The sequence below is a fragment of the Anomaloglossus baeobatrachus genome, chromosome 1 (assembly GCF_048569485.1).
Source record: "Anomaloglossus baeobatrachus isolate aAnoBae1 chromosome 1, aAnoBae1.hap1, whole genome shotgun sequence".
NCBI lineage: Eukaryota > Metazoa > Chordata > Amphibia > Anura > Aromobatidae > Anomaloglossus > Anomaloglossus baeobatrachus.
Window position 1 is genome coordinate 68,057,867 of NC_134353.1, and position 21,727 is coordinate 68,079,593.

At 50.0% G+C, this 21,727-nt stretch overlaps 1 protein-coding gene across 1 annotated transcript in view; it reads left to right on the plus strand.

The window, feature by feature from the left end:
• The first annotated feature begins 6,434 nt into the window (after nt 1-6,434).
• HGFAC (HGF activator) overlaps nt 6,435-21,727 on the plus strand; it is a 176,971-nt gene continuing 161,678 nt past the window's right edge. Inside the window, exons 1-2 of the mRNA XM_075333158.1 lie at nt 6,435-6,454; nt 20,821-20,908. Coding sequence (XP_075189273.1) covers nt 20,837-20,908 — 72 coding nt within the window. The 5' untranslated portion in view covers nt 6,435-6,454; nt 20,821-20,836. The remainder of the gene's footprint in view (nt 6,455-20,820; nt 20,909-21,727) is intronic.

Below are 21,727 nucleotides of genomic sequence, written 5' to 3' on the forward strand. Positions count from 1 at the left end.
TTGCCAATGATACCTGAATTTCTCCTTTTTGTAATGTAACTTCCTACAATAAAAATTGATTGGATTAAAAAAAAAAAAAAAGCCGGGCCAGTGACCAAAGGACGATGGAAATATAAGATTAATGCTCTTTTGCCTGTTTGTCCTGATGAAGGGAGCTGAGTCTCCTGAAACGCGTTGACCTGAGCATGAAAATAAAGCAACATTAATCTTATATTTCCATCGTCCTTTGGTCATTGGTGTGGCTTTTGAAAACCCATCTCTACTACTTTCTGCTATCTTACGCCCTTAGACTTTTATCTTTGGGGTCATCTGAAAGCAATTGTCTGCTGTGAAGATACAAGATGTGCAGCATCTGAAACAACGGATACTGGAAGCCTGTGCTAGCATTTCTTCTCCGGTGTTGCTATCAGTTTGTTAAGAGTGGGAGAAGAGGGTTACGTGGGCAATCCAACACAATGGCCAGCACTTTGAACACATTTTAGAAGTGGTCATAAAATTGTAAATAACTAATGAACGAATAACGTTACATTAAAACCAAGCTCAACATTGTGTTTCTTGTGAAATTCTCAATAAGTTTGATGTGTTACAAGAGCCTCTTCCCATTGGAAAAAATAAAGTTGGATTCAAAACGGCCAACTTCAAAATGGCCGCCATGGTCACCACCTATCTGGAAAAGTTTCCCGCCTCCCATATACTAATTAGCCTCAAACAAGAAGTTGATATCACCAACCATTCCCATTTTATTTAGGTGTATCCATTTAAATGGCCCACCCTGTACAGGGTGAGGACTATTGTTTGGGGAACCCATCATACTGTGTATAGGTGAGGTATAGGTGCACTCTGGGAATATGACCATCAAAGGAGCACATGGGGCATTATTACTTTTTAGGAGCAAAATATGGACACTTTTCTAGGGCACTTGAACAGGGCATTAATATTTTTAACCTTCTAGAGGGCACAAAGGAGACATTTTACCATGTAAGGGGAACAGTGGTGGCATTACTGTGTGGGGCAGTAAGAGGAGCACAGTTTTTGTATCGCACAGCAGGTGCAGTAATAGGGACATATATGGCAGCAGTGGATCAGTATTGGGGTATCAGGAGGATGAGGAGTTTGTGCAGGTTGGGAATAGATGGGATGGTGTCGGAAATGTGAGAAGTCAAATGTGTCTTTTTGTAATCTCTGCAGACGAGTTGTGGCTGTAAGAAGTTGTGATGTCGGTCTGGGCCAGATGGAAAAGACGGGAAAAGTGAACGACTCCATAAGAAAGAATGTCAGCTGTTAATCACCATCTATAACTGCACTGTAACCACTTGTATGTGCTGAGTACTGGATACCTGGATATCAGGGTGGGGGATACCAGGATGGGGGACATATATACCAGGATGGGAGACATATGTACCAGGATGGGGGACATATATACCAGGATGGGGGACATATGTACCAGGATGGGGGACATATGTACCAGGATGGGAGACATATGTACCAGGATGGGGGACATATGTACCAGGATGGGGGACATATATGTGTTACCCAGGGAAGGGGGTACTCTTTCCCGGGCGGTTGCAAACGAAAATGTCAGTTCAGGTGGCCGTTGCCCGGTCCGGTGCCCTGGGGATGCTTAATAAAAGGGGGGGCTATTTACAAGGGATAATGAAATTAATGTTCGTGATGCCACCTGCGGTAGTGCGGCAAGGGAATAGGTGCCGCCGCTGCTGCTTATGAGGGACTGGGGCTGATGGAATCAGCGGCAAGTGTATTAACCCCCTCTGTAGGTAGGGTAAACCCCAGTGTCCTCTAGGTGCTGGGTGAGGGGGATAGTGCAGGAACAGTCTATGAGACCTCTTGGTGTTGGATGAGGTACACAATGCAGGAAACAGACACACACACTGCTGGTTACCATGGTGCTGAATGAGGTGCAGGCTGAAAGGAATCCAAACAGGCAAAGTCCGAGTGAAACAGGGAGTCTTTACTGCTGATTTTTACTCAGAGGTTACACTCTCCTGGTGCTGGGGACAGATTCCTGGTTCCCTTTGTCCCGGCTCTGTCTGTGTAGTCTGGCTATGGCCCTTCCGTGCACTTCTCTTGCACAGCTCTGTCAGAGTCCCTTGCAGACCCCGCAGACAGCTTCTTCTCCCCTGGGCCTCGTGCGATGATCCTCGGGCATCGCACCCAGACCTGACACCCAGCCGGGCGTCCTCCTCCTTCCTTCTCCTCTGTCTGTCTCTGTCTGGACTTGTCTGATTTTCTCCTCCACTTCACTCACCAACCCCTCCCCTTCCCTCTAGGGACCTAGCTACAGGAGGGTTGGATTTACACCTCCTAGGCAACTTCCACTTCATGGGCAGGCTTTACACCATAGGACGGCTAACCCTCTTGTGGTTCAGGGTTGTGTGAGTGTTTTAGGTGTGTGCGGGTTTAGCCAGAGCTAGGACTCCAGGAACCAGGTCGCAGATCTTAGTAGCGTGACCTCAGGGTCGCTACCTATATACCAAGATGGGAGACATATCCCAAGATGGGGAAAATTACTGCATAATGAAGGGAGGGGGAGGGAAATTCATATGTCTTTATATGATTTAGAATTGTACAGGTGCTCTGATGTATAAGTGTCGCGGGCTGGGGATAGACCACAACCGGGGGGGCTGCTCGAGGTGCTCGGATCCGGGCGGTGGCTGTGGCTCGAGTGGCAGCCGGATCTGGGGCCTGCGTAGCCGTCCGTCGCCCACAAGTGAAAAGGGGTTATTTACAGGGGATAGAGTCTTTGTCAGTGACGCCACCCGTGGGTTGCGGTGAGGGATGGTGACACCGCCGCTGCCTTGTAGGTGGGTGCCCGGGGATGATGGAGCGGGGCAGCAAGGTGGGATCCCCACGACGGGTAGGGAAGGTGTAGTCCCGGGGCCCAGGGAACGGTGAGGGATTGCAGGCAGCAGGAAACTCACAGTTCGGTTGTCGTGGTGCTGGATAAGCTGCTGATGATTTGGAGGGTCAGTAACCACACAGAGTCAGTATTGTAAACCAAGGCTAGATGCCGGGAGCCTCTGGAGGAGTGTGCTGGATCCCGCACGCAGATATACAGCCAGGGGCCCTTTCTCCTCTGCACTTTCTGTCTATCCCTCTTGTCTAGACTAGTCCGCTTGATACGGCCTCCGGACCGGATCCCCTCTCTCGGCACCGGCGGGCTACAACTCTGCCCCGGTCTACCTCAGGTTCCCCGCGACCGGATCTCTGTCGCCTGTGGCCCTCACTGCCACCTAGTCAGCATAGCTAGGCCAGTCGTCCGGTGGTCCGGGGCTCCAACCCTGACTACCTCCCTCTCCAGGGAGCTCCAACTCCCTCCTGTCAGCTCTCCACTCCTCTCTCTGACACAGACTGCTCTGCTCCTCCACTTCACTACCATGTCTTGTTCCCTCCCATTGTCATGGGGGGTGGTGGTGACTAGGGCTTGATTGGCTGGTGTATACCTGTGTGGGGACTGTGTTGGTGCCAAAGAGGAGAATGGCCTGAATTTTGGTGGATTTGTACAGGCTCTGTGACAACCTGGTTTTGCCAGGGCTTCACATAAGTGTGGCGCCCTGGACAAGCCAGGGGCCACAGGTAACTACACCACCACACCCTACACCCCGGTTAGGCACATCTAAGCCAGACACAAAACCCTTGTTGCCTTCCCCAGGGGCTGATGTCCACACCAGGGGGTGGAGCCAGGCGGTTGGTCTCCACCCACCGAGGAGTTCACAGTCCTGGAGGAGGGAAAAGGAGCAGTTGAGTTTTGACAGTGAAAGTGGAAGGAAGGAAAGTGAGCAGTAGTGAAGTGGCAAGAGAGCAGACAGAAGGGAGTCCGGGTGTGTGGCCCGGACGGAGCAGCAAGGTTGGCAGACGGTGGTGACCGTCTGCAGGAGTGGCCTATCGGAGTTTGCCGTACAGACCGTGGACGGGCGGTGGCCCAGCGGTACCGGACCGGTACACGAGGAGAAGCCAGCACCATTGGCAGGGGCCTTTCGGATCCCGGCAAGGCTAGGAGTCGCCGTGAATTTGCCAAATCCGTTAGTGAAGGGGACCTCCTGGGTTTCCAAACAGTCAAGTCCCGACAGGAGGCAACAGTCCAACCGTGAAGGGGAGACACCGCCACCGCCAAGGGCAACCGTCTCCCAGGGCCAGCGCCTGCGGGCAAAAGGGGCTCCTCCGGCCCATATCCAAGTCGGGGAGCGGGTTACTGGTGGGAACCCATCGCTACCAACATTGAACTTAGGTGCAGGGAGAGACAGTCATCACTAACCTACGGGGAAGAAACAACCGCAGCCGTCTGGGGGACCCGTCCATCCAGCCGAGTGTTTTACCGAGAACTGTGTCATCGTCTCAGACTGAGTGAGTACCCTCCCCCGTGCCGTACGGCACAGCGCTGCCCCTGCGACCCTGCACCTCACCAGGCCCCGCAACCCGCCTGCCATCATCCATCCCTACCCCATCACCGGGCCCCGGGACAGCCAACCCCCTACCCACGGAGGGGAGAAATAACAACTCAGCTGCTCCCTGTCACCGCTCCCGGGATCCCCGTTCAGAGCAGCGGTGGTGTCACCAAAATCACCACAACCGTGGGTGGCGTCACGGACAATATCCATAATCAAAACCCCCACAACCAATCATCCCCCTTTTCACTCACGGGCGAGGAGCGCCGCTCGAGTCCCCGGGATCAGGTCCACCGCTCGAGCCACCACCGAGCAGCAGCAGCGGCTGCAGCAGCTGCGGCAGCCGGACCCGAGCAGTGGGAGAGCGCAGCGTCCCCTCCTCCGCCCGCGACATAAGCACCTGTACATACACACATACATCTGACCATCGTCTGGAGGGGAGCCCAGGCAGCGGTGGGATTCAGCCAGTTCTGTCTGGTTCGGGCGAACCTGTTGTTAAAATAGCAGCCGGTTCCCCGAACCGGCAAGAAATGGCTCCAGCGATCTGGTTCTTTAAGACACTAACACACATGAATCTCTGCACCTCCATACGTGCCGTACTTCAGGGATCAGTGGAGCCTGTCTGCCCCCTTCGCCGGCGTGCATCGACGCGCTGACGCTGCAGAGGTCACGGTAGTGTGGTGAGGAGGACAGAAGACAGAGGAGAGGCCGCCGGTGCTTGGAGCAGGTAAGCGCTCAGTGAGCCGAAGATGCAGGGAGACAAGAATCTGCAGAGGAGAGGAGCCGCATAAGATGGGAACTATATGGGAATAGGAGCCATATGGGATGAGATTTGCAGGGTAGAGGAGGCCGCATAAGATGGAAACTATATGGCAAAAGGAGCCATATGGGATAGGATCTGCAGGGGAGAGGAGGCCGCATAAGATGGGAATTATATTGGAAAAGGAACCATATGGGACAGGATCTGCAGGTGAGAGGAGGCCACATAAGATGGGAACTATATGGGAAAAGGAGCCATATGGGACAAGATTTGCAGGGGAAAGGAGGCCGCATAAGATGGGAACTATATGGGAAAAGGAGTCGCATGGGATGGGATCTGCACTGGAAAAGCAGCCATATGGGATGGGATCTGTAGGGGGAAAGCAGCCACATGGGATAGGATCTGTAGGGGGAAAGCAGCCACATGGGATGGGATCTGTATGGGGAAGGTCGTCCGTTCCAATTTTAGCAGGGCTCCTTTAGTAATAATTTTTAAAACTTGTAGAAAAACCGTTTAATACAATATGACTGACAGTGACTGGATCACCTGGTGCTGGACAGGAGAGTGACTGTAGAGGAGGGGAAGAAGGGGAAAGGGATTTTACTTGAAATTACTTGTATTTTTTGGTTGAGGAAAGTGCGTGAAAATGGGTGTGGCTAACAAAATGGGTGTGGTTACATAATGGGTGTGGGTTTCAAATGGGCAGGGTTTACAGAGAACCTGTTGTTAAAAATGTGAATCCCACCCCTGGGCCCAGGTCCAAATTTCACACCAAGGCCCATTGCACTCTAGTTGCACCACTGTCTCCAGGGGTCAGGGGGGTTAATTCTTTTCTTGCCCCTGCACCCAGGCGAATCCTTCGTAGTCCTGGGCATGCTCCAGCTCTCCGTCGGGTCACCCATCGCCCCTTACTGGCCATGAGGGGTGGGGGTCACCTGTGGGGGCGGAGCTAGTGCAGGTACTCATTCTGGCCGTGCTTTGCGCTCTTGTGGCATTGCTGGGAGGCGAGGCGCCATTGCTCCCATTGAGTATGTGGTGCAGGGGTCCCGAGATACCAGGTCCCCTAGCGTCAGCTGTTGCCAGGGGATATGGGACGCCATATCTTCTGGTTTAGCTAGGTGGTGGGAGGTTCCTTCCAGTTAATCTTCCTCTCCCCCTCCTTTGCCACTCTGGGTTGAAGGTGGAGACTGGGCGTTACCTCAGCAGTGTCAGCTGACCCAGGAGGGGGATATATAAACCCGCCATCTCCTTGGTCAGTGCTGATTATTTTCAGTTGTGCCTGGCTAGGAAGGTGAGTAGTTGTGTTGCTGCTGGGTTGCTCTCTGGTATTTTGGCTTTGTCCCTAGCCTCCCCTAGTATCTGATAGTGATTACTACTTTACTGCTGGTATTGGTGCATTTGATCTGACTGTGTGCCCAGCCCCCAGCCACCCCACTATCATCACCTTGGAAGGGCACTGCCAAAGTCCCCCCTTCAAGGACTGCAAGGCGGGTGAAAAGTACCCCACGGCCTTTAAGGGTGACGACTAACGTAAAGTGTATCTGGCATACTGCGTTTGCTGGCCTGCAGTCCGAGCATCCCATCCCTACCTTGGCATTACAATAAAACAGTGATTTTATCAAAACTACAGCAAGCAACCCAGTAGGAGACACATTGCTGGAATCCGTTTTGTTGACTCTACATTATGCTGCTCTCGGATTCGGTGACAGATTATTTTTCCTTACTGTAAACGTCCTGAACTGTTGAGTCTCCTGGCATCACCTATACCTGTGTACCGGGCTCAGACCTGCGTTCTTGATAAATCTGCCCTCCTGGTTCTGGGACTTCCTTCGTGTTATGGATTACTTGTCTCTTGTTGTCTGATGTAACCAGTTTTACCAATTCCTAATTGTACCACGTGCCTGTGCTGACACCCTGGGACCGTATGTTCATTGTGACCTGAGGGTTTGTGGATCCATCTTACCAGGTGAGTGACAATATCTTGGACGAAGCTTTCTCAATTCATGGGTAAAATCTGTATTCAGTGAAGACAGATCTTTCCATTACAGAGATGGTAGATAACAATTAGTGCTTTTAACCCCTTCACCCCCTTTTCCCCCAGCAATTTTTCAGTTTTGTTTTTTCCTCGAGCCATAATTTTTTTTTCTAACAATATAGCCATAAGGGTTTTTTTTTCTTTTACGGGACGAGTTGTACTCTTAAATGACACCATTCATTCTGCCTCATATTACACAGGGAAACATTGAAAAAAAATTCCAAGTGTGGTGAATTTTTTTTTTTTTTTCTTTCTTTCAGGGAAGAGTTTGTAGATACCATATGTGTAGCACGGTGTATTTTTTTTTTTTTGTAGTCGTGAAAAAAATTCTAACTTGTTTCACTTTTTATCACAATTTTCCGTGACCCGTAGCGTTTTCATTTTTCAGCATCTGGGCCTCAGTGATGGCTTATTTTATGCATCTTGAAATGAGGGCTTTAAAGGGAACCTGTCACCACTTTTTTGGCCTATAAGCTGCGGCCACCACCACTGAGCTCTTATATACAGTATTCTAACATGCTGTATATAAGAGCCCAAGCCACTGTGACAACATAAAAAACACTTTATAATACTTACCTAACGGTCGCGCGGTGGGCCATATGGGCGTCTCCGTTGTCCGATGCGGGCGCCTTCTCTTTCGGCCATCTTCATCCTCTTGCTGAAGCCTGGGGGCATGACGCGGCTACGTCATACACACTCGCCGGTCCTGCGCAGGCGCACTACAATACTTTGATCTGCCCTGCTCAGGACCTGAATGCCGGCGAGTGTGGATGACGTCAGACGCGTCATGCACCGTGGCTAGAGAAGATGGAGGACGAAGATGGCCAAAAGAGGCGGCACCGGAGACACCCATAAGGCCCACCGCGCGACCGTTAGGTAAGTATTATAAAGTGTTTTTTATGTTATACCCCCGGCCTGGGCTCTTATATACAGCATGTTAGAATATTGTATATAAGAGCCCGGTGGTGGTGGCCGCAGCTTATAGGCCAAAAAAGTGGTGACAGGTTCCCTTTAATTATACTATTTATGGGTAGATGCGATGTTTGATCGTCTCTTATTGCATTTTATTGTAATGTTGCGACCACAAAAACGTAATTCTGGTGGTTTGATTTTTATTTTTTTTTTCTACTTTGAGCATTTCTGAATGTTTTTTTTTTCTTCCATGTTTTTAAAAACTTATTTTTACACCGTTTATTGTTTTACTAGTCCCCTGTGGGACCCATCAGCACCCCGCAATCATGTCACGGAACCACCTATGGTGCATGTTAGATCATGTCAGAGATTGACAGAAGGATTTAACTGGTTAACATGCACGGGTGGCTCTCTGATCCACTCACGCCTGTTAGCTGCATGTCTGTTGATCAGATTAGGTGACGTGTGGGGAAACTTGCGTGCTCACTGTGAGAGTCTGCATTAGGCCGGGGCACTAGTGCGATCCTCGCATGACACTCTGCTCCCGCTGGCAGTACAGCAGAGCCGAGTGTCATGCAAGTGTCCTTGCGACTGAGGTCCGACTGTGCGAGCGGACCTCAGCTGCGTGGCGGAGGGGCTAACTGGTGCTGCGAAGGGGGGGGTGGGCCGGCACGGAAGAGGGGAGGGAGGGATTTATCTCCCTTTCTCTTCCGTTGTCGGCTATTGCCATTCTCGCCCTGCACTCGCGGTACACCGGTGTACTGCGAGTGCAGTGCGATTTTTCTCTCGCCCCCTACACTTGAATGGGTGCGAGAGAGACAATGATCGCATTACAATCATAGCATGCTATGATTGTTTCCTCAATCCGATTAGGGCTGAGAAACTAATCGCTCATGTGCGGTGACACACAGGCTAATATTGGTCCGAGGGGAATGCGATGTTTTATCGCACTCCACTCGCACCGATTTTCTCGCCGTGTGGCTTAGGCCTTAGGCTGGACTCACACGAGCGTATAACTCGCATGAGTATCGGAACGCATCACCCGGCGTGGTTGGCTTCTCTGCTGACAGGAGTGCGTCAGCTGCATGTATTTCTATGCGGCTGACATGCTCCTGTTCAGAGAGTGTGCGGCCGGCACCGAGTGATGCGTTTCGATACTCATGCAAGTTATACGCTCGTGTGAGGGCACACTTAAAGGGACACACACCACCCATGAAGTACTGGTAAATGATAGGTCATGAAGGGGTTAAAATTCAATTTTCTTTTTTTGCTTTGTTTTTTTTTTTCATTTTCTAATCCTGAAAGGAGAGAGCTAGACAAAGATAGTCTTTCTGCTGCAAGCTCTCCTGACCAACAGCAACAATTCTCCCTAGAACTTTATGAGCACCATCTGTCACCTCCTATCTTTGTACTGGGAAAGTCTGTATTCACTGAGGACAGAAATTACTTTTAAATTGAGAATTTTGAGAATAAATGATCAGTTTGGGAGGAAAATAAAGCAGATTTCACGTAGTAAAAAAAATTATACAGTGGTGTACTTTTTAAGGTGCAGTTTTTATAGAGGCTATATCCCCTACAGAGCTATAAGGTAAGTTTATACTATTAGCATGGGCTGGTTGTGTCATAATAAAGGGGTAAAGGGGTGGAGGGCGAATAATTATGAATTAAAAAAAAAAAGAGAGATACATATAGATATATATACACAGACATTTACAAAACAAATGCTGCTAGTGATTCTATTGATTCTGGTAAGTTACTGAAGTGCTGCCCTCTGCTGGTCATAGAGGGTAGCACATTGTTTTCGATGCAAAATCTAATTGTGATGAATAGTCATTGTTCTGGAAATCGTTGTAATAAATCATGTGATATTATGTTTAAAGGATAAATTTAGGCTATAACTTAGCGCCTCATAAATATTTGCCTTTGATATCCATGTAAAGGAAACTAAATAGTAAGATATGTGCTGGAATTCCTTTATTCAATGAACTATATGGATAGGTTTCTGCTACAAAAATCTGAAAAAGCTGCCTGTTTGTGCTGGAGACAATTGGGCAGTAATATTAATCCTGTCTGCAGTTTAGAAAATTCAGAACTGGACCTGATACCCAAAATTTATTACAATGGCTCCAACTAGGTAAGAAATTTTCCACTTTTCACCTAAATTTGGGCCACTGTCTGGTTGGCTTACATTGTACATTTGTCTTTTTTTTTTTTTTTTTTTTTAAATTCATTATAAACTGTACCCCATTTTAACCAAGTCACTTTTTCCATTTAAGTGATGCTGAAAAGGTGTCCATAATACCTAATAAATAATAATAATAATAATAATAATAATAATAATAATAATAATAATAATAATAATAATAAATATGATGCCAGGCATTCTCATTGGTTTTTTTTTATATCTGAATTATGCAGGATTTAGCTTTGCAGCTCTGTGGGCAATTAATTTTCCCAAGAGACCACATGAGAGAATGTAACTAGTGTGTAGGGCCGAACCAATAGGCTGAAATTAATTCTGCTCAATATTAACATATTAATTCCAATTATTATTTAATATTAATTGTATCACTTTGAATTAAGAATGCGGACTTGCCCCTTATATACAGTATGAGCCCCCACACAGCACGCCTATATGTAGTATGAGCCTCTCCATAGCCCCTTTACAGAGCCTCCTATATACTGTATGAGCCCACAACAGACCCTTATATATAGAATGAGCCCCTATATACAGTGTGAGACCTCACATAGCCTTCTATATACAGAATGATCCCCCTTAATCTCCTATATAATTATGAGCCCTGTGGCGCCCTGGACTAGCCAGGTCGTCACAGGTACTACAGCACCATACCCCCACCCTGAGATAGGCACATCAGTCAGACACAAAATCCTTGTTGCCCCCCTCCAGGGGCAGATGTCCACATCAGGTGGGGTGGAGCCAGGCGGTTGGCCCCACCCACTGAGGAGTTCACAGTCCTGGAGGCGGGAAAGGAAGTCAGTTGAGATCTGAGTAGGAGTCAGGAGAGGAGTGAAGTAGTAGTGAGGAGCAAACTGACAGTGTCCGGGTACGTGGCCCGGGCACTTAGAGCAAGGTTGGCAGACGGTGGTGGCCGTCTGCAGGAGAGGCAGAACAATGCAGAACCGTAGGACCGGGGACGGGCGGTGGCCCGCCGGTACCGAACCGGGGAGCGAAGTGAAGCCAGCACAAACCGGCAGGGCCTGCGGACCCCGACCAGGCTTGGAGTCGCCGTTAAACAGGTCAAATCCGTTAGTGACCGTAACCCCAGGGGTTTCCTAGCAGCCAAGACCCGATTGAAGGCAACCGTCCAAACAGCACAAGGGAAATACAGCTACCGCCACAGCTAGCGTTCCCAGGGCCAGAGCCTGCGGGCAAAAGGGCTCCTCCGGCACATATCCACGCTGGGGAGCGGGTTACCGGTGGGAAGCCATCGGGACCAAATACACACACATGGTGCAGGGAAAGGCCGTTTGTTTTACCAGAGACTGTGCATCCATTTGTGGCTGAGTATTACCGTGCCGACTGGCACCGCGCTGCACAGTCCAAGCGACCCTGCACTTTGCCAGCCCTGCCTCCCCGTCACCTCAACCGGGCCCCGGGACCACCAACCCCTACCCACGGAGGGCGAAAACATTTCAGCTGCTCCCTAACAACGCTCCCGGGATCCCCGTCACCAGCAGCGGTGGTGCCCACCTTCACCACAAACCGTGGGTGGCGTTACGGACCAAATCCCCAAACCAAACCACCCCTTTCACTCACGGGCGAGGAGCGCCGCTCGAGTCCCCGGATCCGGCCCACCGCTCGAGCCACCGAGCAGCAGCAGCAGCAGCGCCGGACCCGAGCGCCAGCGAGAGCGCAGCAGCGACGGCGTCCTCCCCGCCCGCGACAGCCCCATATAGCCTCATATATACATTGAGCCCCATATAGCCTCCTATATACAGTATGATCCCCATTGTCTCTTATATACAGTATGAGCCCCACATAACCTCCTATAAAAAGCATGAACCCTCACATAGCCTCCTATATACAGTATGACCCCCATTGTCTCTTATATACAGTATGAGCCCCACATAACCTCCTATAAAAAGCATGAACCCTCACATAGCCTACTATATACAGTGTGAGCCCTCACAGTCTCCTATATACAGTGTGAGCCCTCACATAGCATGCTATATACATTCTGAGCCCACCTCCCTTCCTATATACTTTGAGTCCCACATGGACTCCTAGAAGATTTGAGTCCATACACAGATGGAACAAAACCACATTACACAGCCTTAGAGAGGATCTGTTACTTTTCATAAGTATGCTTTTTATTTTTCCTGGTGTTGATTTGAATGAGAGGTGGATGTGCAGTTCTCGGCCGCAGAAGACAGGGCAGCTCCAGAAAAGAGTGTTTCCCGCTGTCTGCTGCCGCCTCCAGCACCGGGTGTCAGACCCCGGCCGATCAGACATTGATGACCTATCATACGGATAGACCATCATGTAAAAGAAATGGAAAACCTCTTTAATTCTCCGCTTTAATTCTCCTATAATGCCTGAGTGTTGATGATTCTGCTAAAAGCTGACATCCACCATAGCCCTGACACCTCCTAAAGAGACGTAGGGGACGTGTCGATGATGTGGAAACATAGTACCAAATACCCCTCCTTCTATCACATATTAGTGAGACCCCACGCTGCCATTTATTATAAGTATGCACTAGCAGACACAGATGGGACCGCTGTGCAAGAACAGTATATTGACTCTTTTCAGTCCAATAGCTCCTCATAATGCACAATCCCACCTGCTTTAGAGGTAAAAATCGGCCCTTTAACGTCTTGGGCCCCTCATTTTGCACCAATGCAGTGTCCGCCTCTGTATATATGTGACGCCCTGGGCAAGCCAGGGGTCACAGGTCCCAACACCACACGCACCCCACATTCCCTGCAGGTACACACAAGGTCAAAACTAAAATCCTTGTTGCCTTCCTCCAGGGGCTGGTGTCCACACCAGGGGGTGGGCCAGGCGGTTGGCTCCACCCACCGAGGAGTTCACAGCTCTGGAGGCGGGAAAACCAGGCGGTTGAGCTCAAGCAGAGCTTGAGTGAGGGACAGATAGAAGTGGAAGTTCAAAGTGAGAAGTAGTGGTAGAGGAGCTAAAGTAAGAGCAACAGAGAAAGTGACAGAAGCCTGAAGTTAGTCCGGGTGTGTGCCCCGGACTGAGACAGCAAGGTTAGCAGACGGCGGTGACCGTCTGCAGGCGAGACTGATTGGAGGTTGCCGAAAGGACCGTGGACGGGTGGTGACCCGGCGGTACCGGAGCGGTATGCGAAGATTAGTCAGCACCAGGGCAGGGGCCTTTCGGATCCCGGCAAGGCTAGGAGTCGCCGAATTTGCCAAATCCGTCAGTGAAGGGGACGACTGTCTCCCAACAACCAAGTCCCGTTTGAAGGCAACAGTCCAACCGTTAAGGGGAGACACCGCCACCGCCAAGGCACCAGTTTCCCAGGGCCAGCGCCTGCGGGCAAGAGTGGAGCTCCTCCGGCCCATATCCAAGCTGGGGAGCGGGTTACCGGTGGGAACCCATCGCTACCAAATAACAACACATAGGTGCAGGGAAGAGACCGTCACCGTCAACTGCAGGGGAAGTCAGCACCGTGACCGTCCGAAGGACCCGTCCAACCATCCGTTTGTTTACCGAGAACTGTGTCGTGTTGGCTGGCTGAGTGAGTACTTCCGTGCCGTGCGGCACAGCGCTGCCCCTGCGCCCCTGCACCTCCACAGGCCCCATAGCCCGCCTGTCCACCATCCAAGACCCCATCACTGGGCCCCGGGATTACCAACCCCTACCCACGGAGGGGCAACACAACAACTGGCTGCTCCATACCATCACTCCCGGGATCCCCAGCCAGAGCAGCGGTGGTGTACACCTAATCACCACAACCGTGGGTGGCGTCACGGACAATAAACTATCCCCTCACCCAAACCCCTTTCACTCACGGGCGAGGAGCGCCGCTCGAGTCCCCGGGATCCGGCCCATCGCTCGAGCCACCGAGCAGCGGCAGGCCGCAGCAGCCGCGGCAGCCGGACCCGAGCAGTGGGAGAGCGCGGCGTCCCCTCCTCCGCCCGCGACATATATGCCTTTAAATTATTTCTTTTGACCATACTGATATTTGCTTGCTACAATTCTTTCGCTACAGCTACAACTTTTCAATTACAGTACAAAAGCAATATAGATTTTGGGCGTCCATCAACTCCGACAGACCTGACGTGACCTGTACGGTGGAGTGTGATGATCTGTGGAATAATCACCCGAGGTGGCTCTCATCATTGTCATTACGGTCTGCCCTGCGCTATCGATATTCTAGGTGCTGCGCTGAGGAGGACGACACTTTTCCTATAGTAGGTGCCCACGGATTCCTGAAGAGTTGCCCTCATCAGATCTGCAGTCCGGGAAATTCACAGCTAATGACTAAAGCAGGATATCCAGCTTGATCATGATCCTATGTGTGAGCTCAGGGGTCAAGATGAATGCTCAGCACTGACGCAGATTGGCATCATTAGAGGCTGTTGTGGTGCTGGCAGACGCCTGCACTCTGAAGAGGCAATGATCCTTGTGCTGCATTTAGGATCAGGCCCCGTAATGAGCCTGGAGCATATGATTGGCCTGTGATTAGGTTGTTTGCAGTCTCCACACGCTGCAATGGCCATCACAAGAGGTCTCGGCACATTGTATCGTCCCCTGCAGACAATCAGTCGTCCTGTTACTCTGAACCAATGCAATCACAGGACAAGATGCCGCCTCTAAATGGATTTTCTGTGTCTCTCGGTTCAGGGTCACGAAAAGTTATTGTCACTATCAAGAGGCTTCACATGATGTGAGAAACAGCTGAGGCACACGGTCTCTCACCGCAAAGTCTAGCTAATGGTTTAAAAATGATCAAAAGTATTCCCAAAAACTGATTGAAAAACCACGGAAAAGGGAATTAGCCGTCCATTGACTGAATGAAATGCAAGTCTGGTCATCCCAATCGAAAATTAGTTTTTCCTCTTATTCACATTCTATAATATCACTTTACTTAAAGCGCACCTGTCACGGGCGAGGGCGTCCCCGCCCGATCAGGTCGTCACAAGGGTGCCATACAATCTGCCCTGCTGCATGGTACCCGCTCCTCCTTGGTTACGGGTCCTGTCAATTTGGTGTTGCTACCAACAGGTGTACATAACTCCTCAGGAACACTCTGCACCACACCCACCAAACACCCATTGGGCAGCCTGAGGGGAATTGGGCCACCCAGATGGTGGGATGGAAGAGGGAGGGCAAAGATGTCAGTAGTTGAGTTGAGTAGAGTTGAGCAGTGAGATAGCGGTGACCGTGCAGGTCACGCTGTGGAGCTGGGCTCCTGTACCCGTCCCAGGTGCCAGACGTTGGCCTGGCCAGAAGGAGCTGGAACCCCGGTCGCAGGGGGTAGTGACAGGGGGGGGTACGGTGCTGCTACAGAGAGCAGGCCGGCTGCCTTGTGATACAACCAAGCAGGGGCCAGGGCACGACGGGGTACTCAGACCCTAGGCTGGGAAGTAGCTTCACGCATCCCAGTAATTCACCCGACTGGAATGGAATCTTCAGGAACTGTTATCCACCCCCTCCAGAATCTGGGTACTAGCGCAACGAGGGGGATTGGACTTCCCAAAAATTGTCCAGAAAATCCCAAGCGTGAACCCTGAGAGCAGGCTCACTTTGCTAGCCATGCAGGTGAGCGGGACCCGAGTAGTCTTAGGTGAAAGGGAGCCACCAAGTTACACACAGTACCAAGGGACAAGGCTTCAGACCAACCAGCAACACCAAAGGGGCACGGACCCAGCGTGCTCGACTAAGAAAAGCAAAGCATTTCAAGAGTTTGGTTTACCTGGTGTCAGCATCAGTGACTTTGGACTCTGTGAGTACCAGATATCCCTTCACCCTGACGGGTTCCCCACTCCATCACATCACACGGGCCTCCGGACACTAAACCCCCTACCCACGGAGAGGTTAAAACATCTTGCCGCTTCAACATAGTCACCGGGCTCCCCAACAGCAGCGGTGGTCTCTCCCGTTACCACGCACCGTGGGTGGCGTCACGAACATATCCCATTCACCACCCAAAACATTCCCCTTTTTATCCTGGGTAGTCGCGCGACCCCGCCTCAGATCTGGAGACCCCCTCGAGCCACTGTGGATCCGTGTCCGAGCAGCCAGTCGGCTGTCGCGGGGGCGGCACAGGGGCGCCGGCCACGGCCGGTGGGGAGCTACTCAAGTTGCTCGGATCCGGGATTGTGGCGGTGGCTCGAGCAGCAGCCGGATCCGGGCCCCTTGCAGCAGCCCGTCACCCACAATGTAATAAAGGGGTTATTTACAGGGGAGAGTTTGTCAGTGTGACGCCACCCGTGAGTTGCGGTGATGGTTGGTGACACTGCCGCTGCTTTGGTATGGGGCGCTCGGGGCTGATGGAGCGGGGCAGGAGGATGGTATCCCCTCCATGAGTAGGGGAGGTGTTGTCCCGGGGCCCAGGTGTTTGGTGTGTAGGATGGTGTAGAGTGCTGGGACACCGTCTGCTGGCTGGACCGAGTGATAACGGTGTACTCACTGTTGCTGATTAATTCACGCAGAGTCAAAGTAGTAAACCAAGTGCTAGATACTGGTAGCCTCCGGAGGGGTGTGCTCGGGTCCCGCACACCGGTGAACAGAACAGGGGTCCTTCCTCCTGCACTCTAATTTTGTGTCTTGTCTGTTGACTAGTCCGCATGGAATGGGAAAAGTCCACTTCCGATGTCTTTTGTTGTGGGAGCTGTGGCCCGCGAGATCTGACCCTTGGGATTTTTGCAGGCACTTGCAGACGCCCTATCCCCTGCATTGGGCTTCTGTCTCGCTCTATCTGGGCTACTCGTGGGACAAGATCTGGAACCTTGTCCCCTGCTGGCTAATCGGTAAGGTGCTTGAAGCGGTCCTTGCCCTGGGGTCCAGGTACCCCGAGAGGGAGAGGTCACGGAGGACAGCTCCTGTGTACTAGGTGGCAGACGATGGTCTGGGCCTGGTAGGAGCTGGAACCCCGGTCGCAGGGGACAGTGTCAAGGGGCACGGACTGCTGAGTAGGGCCCTATTCCCTTTAGGCCCCCCCAATGGTGTCTGGTAGGTTAAAGTGGGAAGTGTTCCTAGGATTTTGATTGGCTAAGCTGGTAGCAACACCAAAGGACCAGGACCCGTAACCAAGGAGGGTGGATACTGTGCAGAAGGGCAGATTGCACAATACCCTGTGACGACCTGATAGGCCAGGGCATCACATTTCTACTTGTTTCCGCCAGTAAAAGTAGACCCGGTACTCCCCTCCCCTTCTGGCGCCGGTCCATTGCTGTCGATAAGTTTAGTTTGGGGCTCATGCAACATTGTGACGTCACATGAGTCCCACGTCCAATCACCGCTCACTTCTTTCTCTACACCTTTGGACCAAATGAGCAATCAACAGGGAGTGGCAGCTGCACCATCACTTCCTGTCGATCAACTCATTTGGTCCAACATTTGGTCTGACATTGTGACATCACGGGAGCCCCGTGTCCAATTACCACCAGCTTCTCTCTCCCCACCTTCGGACCAAATGAGTTAATCAACAGGAAGTGACGTTGCGACTGCCACTCACTTCTTGTTGATTGCTCATTTGGTCCGAAGGTGTGGCAAGAGAAGTTGGCAGTGATTGGATGCGAGGCTCGCGTGATGTCACAATGTAACGGGAGTCCAGAACCGCGATAGAAATGGTGTCAGAACGGGAAGGGAGTATAGGGTCTTGTTTTTTATCTGGGGGAAACAAATGGAATTAGAAGGGGTTGTCCTAGTAGTGGACAGCCCCTTTAACATAAGCCTTGAGATCACAATGATCAGCTGTAATCTGTTGGAGAGCAGTCAGCAAGTATTTTTTATTTGATTACACCTCCCCCGCAGGTGAAATGAAGCATTACATAGGTCAATTTTCATTTGATAACAGCTCTCGCATGCATGACGTGTCCCTCTGTCCCGCCCGGCGCATGTGCGATGTGGTTAGTGACGCACTTGTGTCCTTGGCTACCAGGATTTCCGGTGCCTCCTTCATCTGTGCACTGTCGGACAGAGCGGAAGTGGTCATCTCGCATGCGTTGTGCACGCGCCGTTATTGTGTTCTATCCAAAGGTCTCTTTTTCCACCCGGCGCATGCGCGATGAGGTTAGCAACGCACTTGCGTTCTTAGATACATAGATTTCCGGCGCCTCCTCTTTGTGCATCGCTGGTCGGAAGTGGTCATCTTATGTGCGATGCGCATGCGTCGCAATTATATTTTATCCAATGACACCGCTCCGGGTCCTATATAAGATCTGTTTCTTGGGATCATTAGTCAAACCCGCCCTGAGGAAGCTGAGATACATGACGCGAAACGCACGTTGGTAGGGTTCTGTGACCTGTGGGACGCATTAGCGACGCACTTGCGACACTCTCTACATAATGGGTAAGCAATTGAATTTTTGGCCTATTACATGATTGCACTTTATAGTCTACTGAGGCCTGATCTATATACCCATATTTTCTGATACCTACATGAGTGCTATTCTTGTCCCACGTGTCTCTGGGTGTCTTTTCCCCTTAGAGCACTATTTTAATCTTCGTATATATTTCTATATGTACCTTTTGTATCAATAAAGATTGTCTATTTTTGCCTATAAAAACTCCTGGTCTTTCTGGTTCTTATGCTTCTATGAAGTGGTCTTGTTGAGACATAATCTAAAATTATTGAGATGTGTATTTTGTTCAAATTATTAATATCTTGACATGAAGCATTACATAGGTCAATTTTCATTTGATAACAGCTCCCCCGCAGGTGAAATGAAGCATTACATAGGTCAATTTCAATTTACCGTAATAACCGTTCCCCAGCAGGTGAAATTAAGCATTCCATAAGTTTTTTGACTGTGTAATGTAAAGACGTATGAGATTCTCCAGAACAAGCTATGCTTTTTGAAAATAAAAACGTTCCTGGTCCTTGATAAGTCTAAATGTTGGAAGCCAAGAATTAAAATATCCGATGAGCTGTTTGGAAACAATTCTCAATAGAACCTTATAAGCACTAACTGTCATCTCTTATCTCAGTAATGGGAAAATCTGTGTTCACTGAAGACATGTTTTACCTGTGAATTGAAATTTTAGAAATTAAGAATAAATCAAGGAGAAAGGAGCATATTGCTCTAATAAGACATATTACATGGTTTCTTAATTTCATGTGTACTATTGATTTATAAAAAAAATAAATATTTAAAACAATGTTAACTTTGAAAATCATTGTTTTAAGTAATTTGGCTTCAATCCTGTAAAAACCTTGCATCTAAGTGGCCTCTAAACTGATGCTTACTCCATAGGAGTACGAACTCTGGCAGTGAAGGGGGAGGCACCTTAGGGGTATGTTCGCTCCACTACAAGGTGTTTAGGCCAGATATCCTCTTCTCAGCTGCATTGCGCTGTGTATCCTGTAGAAGCATTACCACACTGTGTGCACTGGCGAGCACCGACAGAAAAGGGCCCCCGTGCAAGAACAATATATGGGCCCCTCTGCAGCCCAAGAGCTCATCATAATGCAAAATTCCAGATGCTTTTGGAAGTAAACATGGCAGCCCTTACTTCTAAAGTGGGCTTTACAAGCAATGACATCGCTAACGAGATGTTGTTGGGGTCACGGAATTCGTGAAGCACATCCGGCCTCGTTAGCGACGTCGTTGCATGTGAAATGCACGAACGACCGTTAATGATCAAAATTACTTACCTAATCATTGATCGTTGACACGTCGTTCTAATCCCGATTATCGTTGCAGGACGCAGGTTGTTCGTTGTTCCCGAGGCAGTACACATCGCTACGTGTGACACCGCAGGAACGAGGAACATCACCGTACCTTCGGCTGCCCGGCAATGAGGAAGGAAGGAGGTGGATGGGATGTTCGGCCCACTCATCTCCGCCCCTCCGCTTCTATTGGGCGGCCGCTTATTGACGCCGAACGAACCGCCCCCTTAGAAAGGACTGGTGTTAGCGATGTTGTGCGCCACGGGCAGCGATTTGCCTGTGACGCACAACCGACGGGGGCGGGTGCTTTCACCAACAATATCGCTAGCGATGTCGCAGCATGTAAAGCCTGCTTTAGGCCCATATGAGATGTCTGCCCCAACCGTATGTCTTGTGTACTGTGCTTACACATTGCATTTTATCCCTATTCAGGGGTTTACGTCTAAACACCCCCGCAAAACAGAATTTGGACGTATGCGTCCATGGAGCCACTGACTATAATGGCGCATATGCCCGGAAATGGTGCATGAGAAAGCACACGGTGACTCCGTCAGCACTATTATAGTTAATGGCCCTGTTGGTGCATATGTCCAGATCACGTTTTGCCTTGGGGGGGGTGGGGGGGGGGGGGGTGTTGGATACATCAGAGATACATTTCATTTAATTTTCTTTTTTGCAAAAATTACACCGCTTACAAATTTGCCCACCAGATCAGTGGTTAATAATTAAATGCTAATTCTTTCCTCTGCCTGTAATGTATTTCGGGAGACAGAAGGGAACAGCAGGAAATCACAGCTGCTTGCAAAACACCAAGATGACCATTTGACCATCCTGTTATATTTACTTTAGCTCCAGCCCACAGCAAACTTTTATCACTTGCAGGAGGCGAGGACACAGCATGGAGGCTGCCAGCCGCTGCGCATGGCTCTGCGTCCTGGTGATCAGCATGGGCCAGATCTGCAGTCCAATGGTAAGTGAAGACAAGTCTTTTCTGTCTATAGTGTCCTGTGCAGGGCTCATATAAACACATGACCCTTTCGATGACCAGGAAAATGCGCATAAACTGTTAGACTTTTGTAACTGTCAATATTTATTTTTAAATCTCTGAACTAATATTTTTAAATTTGAAATTCTAGAAAACCGTAAAGATCCATGACAGCTGGGGCCATGGTGGAGATTTTGCATTGCGACCCATTCGAGTCAATTTTCGCCAATGCATATTGTATAACATCTGATGTCAGAACAAAGGTCTTATTTAGTTTAAGTGCACCTTCCTCTTAGTTTGTATGTGGCCTCGGCAAATGAAAATTTCTGTGTAGGTGGATAACAGCGCACCTAAGGCTGGAGTCACACTTGCGAGAGACTCGCGCGCGTCTCGTGTCACATCACCCGGCATGGCCACGCACTCTCCTGACAGGAACGGATCGGCTGTATGTATTTCTATGCAGCTGAGACCCTCCTGTCCGGAGAGTGTGCGGCCATGTCGGGTGATGCGCTACAAGTCTACAAGTCTCTCGCAAGTGTGACTCCGGCCTAACAGTTGGGTAAGATTTGGGTAGAAAGAATGATTTTTCCATGTATCGGATAACGACATACATTCTACATGATAAGGATGTATGCAATAGGATGACTTTAGGACACTAGTAATATGGGGTGTGCTAGTAGCAGACCTGGTGCTTGATGTGTCCCACAGTCATCAATGCCACATAAGCAGACACTAGTAGTCTAATTTGGTGTTAAAAATAAAAATTAGAAATCTTACAATTTTCACACTGGCCACTGGGTCTAT